The sequence below is a fragment of the Silurus aristotelis genome (assembly GCF_946808225.1).
Source record: "Silurus aristotelis genome assembly, chromosome: 5".
In the NCBI taxonomy this organism is placed as follows: domain Eukaryota; kingdom Metazoa; phylum Chordata; class Actinopteri; order Siluriformes; family Siluridae; genus Silurus; species Silurus aristotelis.
The window spans coordinates 13850967-13856966 of record NC_139578.1 but is presented as its reverse complement, the minus strand read 5'-3'; the positions used below and the strand labels follow the sequence as shown (position 1 = coordinate 13856966).

General features: G+C 36.2%; 1 protein-coding gene and 1 long non-coding RNA gene across 17 annotated transcripts in view; both read right to left on the bottom strand.

Annotated features, from left to right (window-relative positions):
• Positions 1–1308, bottom strand: part of LOC310726588 — a 4244-nt gene extending 2936 nt beyond the window's left edge. Inside the window, exons 1-2 of the long non-coding RNA XR_014533797.1 lie at positions 564–1308; positions 1–522 (exon numbers count right to left, since the gene is read on the bottom strand). The exon at positions 1–522 is cut by the window's left edge and continues 2936 nt beyond it. This is a non-coding gene — a long non-coding RNA (uncharacterized lncRNA). The remainder of the gene's footprint in view (positions 523–563) is intronic.
• Positions 1–6000, bottom strand: part of dysf (dysferlin, limb girdle muscular dystrophy 2B (autosomal recessive)) — a 78890-nt gene that overhangs the window by 25109 nt on the left and 47781 nt on the right. For 10 of the 16 annotated variants that reach the window (XM_083542315.1, XM_083542313.1, XM_083542310.1 and 7 more), the window contains one exon: positions 1315–1374. The exons of the other annotated variants lie outside the window; for them this stretch is intronic. In XM_083542315.1, the coding sequence (XP_083398441.1) occupies positions 1315–1374 (60 nt within the window). The remainder of the gene's footprint in view (positions 1–1314; positions 1375–6000) is intronic. 16 annotated transcript variants of the gene reach the window in all.

The window sequence follows — 6000 nt, the reverse complement described above, 5'->3', positions numbered from 1 at the left end:
GGCTTGCAGAGTCAGTGAGTGCTACATTTGGTGTGTGATATAAACATGCATTTGTATGGAAAAGGTCTGTGTAATGTAGGACTGCCTGACTCACAGAACAGTTCTGAACACTAACCAAACCTCCAATGATATTGAAACTGGGTCATATATCGCCAATATCTTTTACCATACCATCAGGCCATCTTTTGCTTGCACATAGTCTTATTTCGTCACATACAGAAATACGCTGTCTCATATGCACATAATCCATAGCTCTTTCATACAAAATAAAGAGAAAAATGTAGTCCAGTGTTGAAATCTTTTTGGCTTCCTCTGCTTCCAGTTGAATGTATCAACAAATTGTGATTACTAAGGGTATAATGTAACCAATCAGCGACATCTGCAGCTGTGAGGTGACAATGCTTTCCACTAGGCCACTAGGTTGCCCCTAAACAAATGTATTAAAAACTACTTTACACTACAGGCCTCTTTAAGCAGTAAAAGAGTAGTCCTTTATGTTTATATGTGACACTTAATGCTTACCTATTGCTAATTTGATATAGTGAGGAGTTTGATAAAGGTACATTTTGAACTTTTGCTGTTTCTTTCTGACAAATGATAAGGAGTCATCTTTCTAACCTCATGAATCTCTGAATTGCTGCCTTTTATGAACAACACCCACATACTGTAAATGCATTAATACAGCATACAGGAAACACCTCAAAGCAACCTTTAAACTTTAGACATTGGATTAAAAAGAAAATTGTAAAAAAAAAAAAAAATTTTTTACATAATTAGTACAATTTATGACTGGTGGAGACAGCAGTACTTGGGCCACTATTTTTTAGACATATTTATTTAGCTATATTTATGATTATGTGGCCACAGCTACCTTGAAGTGGTATAGTAATTGGGAAAATGTTTCTGTTTTTCATACTCCCCTCCACAAACAAATAATCAGCTCAAACCAAAATATTTCATAAATGTCCCACATGAAAATTACACAGCCTAAGAGCAGGTTTTTTATTCTTTTAACATTGTTTGAAATTATTCGATTAAAGCTGTTCTTCACTTTTGCATGCATTGTTCGTGATTATATGACCAAATCAAAACCAATGTGCCAGCAATTACTATATACTCGATAAAATAATTGCATATATTGTAAATTGATTTTTTTAAATATCAGCCTCAAATAAAGAACTTAACATACCTAAAGAGTAAATTATAGACAAGCACATCATTAAACATGCACATCCATGCAAGGCTCAGCAGTAACAAACATTTACACAAGACATCGAGAGGTGTGGCCACAACATTTAGATCATACATACGTACATGGAGGCTGGAGCGAGAAGGCGAAATGTTAATGATAGCAGAACTGGTGCCATCTGCAAGCTACAAACCAGAAGCATGGTAGTTAGCAGGTTAAAACAATGCACATTGTTAAAGTTGCAAGGAAAAGCACAGTTCCTTGCATTATAAACTAGAAAATTAAAATAATATAGTTAAAAATAAAATAAGTTTCACAAAATGATTTACATTTTACACAAAACCACACCCACATACAGTGTATGCGCATATGTGTGTGTGTGTGTGTGTGTGTGTGTGTGTGTGTGTGTGTGTGTGTGTGTGTGTTAGATATGGTAAGATAAAAGATACATTTTGTGAGATGCCTTTTCACATTCACATACTATATTGTATATATATATATATATATATATATATATATATATATATATATATATATATATATATATATATATATATATATATATATATATATATATATATATATATGAAGCTATTTTTCTTACAAATGTAAATATATACATAGTTGGGGTGTAACAATACACGTATCTGTACCGAAATATTTTGAATTTAGATAAAACTTAAATATACAGTGAGAACATGCACAGTTGTGAGGCTGCAACACTACCCACTGTTTCACTATTAGTAGCTTATAAAATTAAGTTTGGAATTCCAATTCATAATCTCACTTTCTCTGCTTTAAATAAATGTATTTTTGGCATATAAAGTTTTAGTATTTCAGACAACATTCAGTTTTTACCATATGCAAGTCATTACGAATGCTGGACCTTTAATTAATGAAGAAAGACGCAAGTCATTTTTCCATGATAGAGCTTAAGAATCTGGGTTCCCCAGTAATAACTCCAGCAGACTGTGCAGACTCCAGGAGCAAAAATGTGCAAATCTAATGTGCAAATTTGACAGATGATATCACATCATAATACCCTTTAACACTTAATCACGCTATTGTTGTCTTTGGGAGTGCATTTATGTAAAAGTACTAAGCTCATGATAAAGTAGCAGATATCCATCTTCTGAAATAAACAGTGGGTGAATAATGAGCTCCTGAAAAGCATAGGGAATCATAGAAATCAGTAGTGGAAATTACAACAGTAGGGTTGCGCATGACAAGATTTAAAAGCAAATTATTAGTTTAAAGTTATATAATCTGCATAATCTTAACAAACAACTTGCCAAAGTTATACAATACAGAATAAAATACAATACAGGACCGTAAAAAATGTAGGTGTATGTGCAATTAAATATCAAAATTTGGGACTTGGGTGAAGGTTTATATAATTTGACATTTAGGTCATGAGAGAGATACTGTAGCTCTGAATGATCCTCAGGGATGTATATGTGCCAATAAACACCAGCCAAACATAACCATTCCAAATCAATTAGACTGCTTGATATGCCCTGGAAGCTAACCAGGCTGACAGAAATATTTGCTCATACACTCATTCAAAACCATCATCATAACAATTTCAGACTTAAAACCAGATGGGTGTGGGGGGAAAAAACATCGTTACTACTGTGGAGTTTTGCCAAAAGACGTGTCATTTCATGTGCCAACAGAGAATGTTGAAAACAGAAACTTTGTCAAATTAAGCTACCCTTATATCACAAAAGTTTAACATGAGGTTTGTGTGCTGACATCAAGAAGTGTCTAAAGGGACTGATCTTACACATACGTCAGAACCCACATTTAAGTTTAAACAAGCAACGACTTCTTAGATCACACAGAGACAACCCAGCACTTGACTCTGCATTAAGATTTTAAATTAGCAACAAGCTACTCAGGTAGTCAAGCTCATCCTTCACCAAGGTTTCAGCCTTGTTCTTGTGTGGTGCTTCAGACAAGGCCCTGGTTACAGAGGTCTGTCAGCAAGTGCTCCCTTTTCCTTAGAAGCGACCCTAAGCAATAGGCTTTAGGAGGAGGACAGAGGCCGGGCGGGGAGGGACGGTTCCTGTGGCGCCTGTGGTGAGCAGGCAGGAGCGGGAGAACGCAGTTGCCTACGACAACGACTCACCACATCAGAGGCAGGCCTGAACCCTAGCAGCGCCTTCTGAAGCCTAGTGCCAGGACATTATGTATACAATAACAGAGGCAGCTTTACAAGGTACTCAAAGGAACAGCTAATTAGGAACAGGGCCATTCGTTTGCTGTTGTCCTCTAATGTGAGGCAGTTGCATTACAGCACATTACAAAAGTACACTTGGAAAGCATCAGTAGACTGAACGGGCTGAATCAACTCTCCCCAGGCACCCTCTCTAGCTGTAACCATTGCAGCAAATCCACCAACCTATGGCAAAGCTGACTACTAGAATGTCCTGTAGAGTGAGTTTAGTAAGTCCCATTCCAAAAACCTCCTCAAAGCCTCTCTACATTGGGAATCCAATTTTAGCATCATCATTCCACAGTTTGTTCTTTAACCTAAGAGTAAGGAGCCAAAAAGCATCTAAAGCCACTAAGGGTGTGTTAATTTTCCCTAAAAGACGTTGCCTTTGTCCTTTATCAAAACCTGCACTAAGTGACAAACATGTTTCTTTTTTACCAGAGAGCATTTTTTAAGGAATACAAGCTTCTAGTTCAGGGTACTATCTGGAGCCAAAGTGTCTTTGGGGAAATGATGGAAGCTCAAGTTTCACTTAATGCACTGGGGAGTGAAGCCCAGCTTTCTTCCCCCACAGCATAAAACACAAGGAATTCACAGATGTGGAAATAATTCAGAGCACCGAGAGTTTTTGGACCACTGTAATGGTGTATGCCTGGTATAACTTTGTACATCTAAATTGGTTATATACATGGACTTGGACATGACCCACTAGTCATCAAGATCAACAAAATAGTCTACTTTTTAATGTAATGTGACAGGCTCGAGGGCCCAACCATTTTATGAAATGTCAATACAAAAATAAAAAATAAATGTCCAAAACCAAAATCAAATATAGAGCTAGCAAACAAGTACTGCTCATCTAAAATATATGACAAAGTACAGGCTATGAGATGAGAAGTGGATATAGGTACTAACAAAGCCAAAGAGCAAGATCTTTACCTCCCATTGAAGAGTTACAAAGACTGCAGATTGGCACAAGATCGGATCATAATTTCGTTTTGTAACTTCCTCTGTGTTTCTGTGGTGCTTGCATTCAGGTCTAGAATCTCATTAAGGTGCCAAGTGTCAAGTCAACTAAATAAATATCCTAGGATTTATTATTATATTTGCTTAGGGTCATTTATTGGACTGACCTGTTGAAAGGAAAAGCCCAGCTGCTGTGTGAAAACACAAATAGTGAGAGACTCTGGATTGACATGCATATAGCCACATATAAACTAGCAGTCACATGTATACAACAATGCACATACTGTAATAATAATCATCAAAATATTATTATTATTATTATTATTATTATTATTATTATTATTATTATTATTATTATTATAAATTGCGTAAAAAACCAGAAGCTGTCCTATGAAGCACCGCAAGTAATGTCTTAAGATATAGTATGTATCATTAAGCTAAATCTGCAGAACATGCATCGTAAAGAACACCCCCAACCCCAGCATCTGTCTCTTTACTGCTCCCAGAACTTTTCTGATGGACAGGGATCAGAATCATGAGGGTATTTTCACATGGATAGCTGTGGTTGTGGTTTCCGTTTTATTTATTCTGACCCGAACAAGCCATTTGATGGCGGTCCTTTGACAAGGCAAGCCAGAAAACAAATGAGAGAAAAATGTTCCCTTGTACAAATGCAAAGATCTAAATAACCCATTGTGCTGTCATTGTAAGACAGCTAAATTCATAGGGGTATATAGAAGTATTTACTCTAAATTTACCAAAACGCTTACATAGTCAAAATGATGTCTATTTTATATTTAGAAGACTATATTTCAATAAGAAACTAGTGTCTCAAATGATTGCGATATTATACCAGAATGTAAAACCAAGCAAGAAGATCAATAATGTAAATAAACTGCTGTCTATAACTGCAAAACATTGCCAGGAGGAACAAGTCATCCAATCAGTCCAAAATTCATTTTTATTCACTTATTCATTCCACTGACTAAACAAACAAAAGGTTGAAAGGTCAGAACTGAAAAATGGAAACTATTTTCCAATTTTCATAACTTCTCTTGATCATTTTTATGATGTTATGTTTTGGTGTATGGGGAGATGTTTTCACTCTACAATCATTGCAGGCAGTCTAAAAAACATTATAGGGAGACTTTATTAAAAGCATGTCTCTCTTTGAATAACCTGGTAGAGGCTCTATTAAAAGTTGTGGATCTGGATTCTACAAAGCATTTTTAGTTATCAATAAGCAATCATCCCCATTAAACATTAATAAGGGCACCACAATAAAAAAAATATTATCTCTGTAGTACCACTGGTCTCCACCACAAAGGAGTTATTTGGGGCAAAGGTAAAGGGGTAATGACAAATAGGGCACACCTGAGCCCTGTTGTCCCATGTATAGATATTTAATTTTTTTTGTCTTTCTCTTTCTTTCTCTCATTCTCTCCCTCCCTCCTTCTGAGCAGTGAAACGAGTGTGTTTGTGTGTGGCCATGAGCAGAGCAAAGTTTTATGTTACCGTCTGACTGCGGTGCCAAGGCACGAACCCAAATTAAGAAAAGCTTACATGTGCTCTAAGACCCCTGGTCTGATTTATTTTCTGAGTGGCATGCTGCTGCGATTGTTAGACT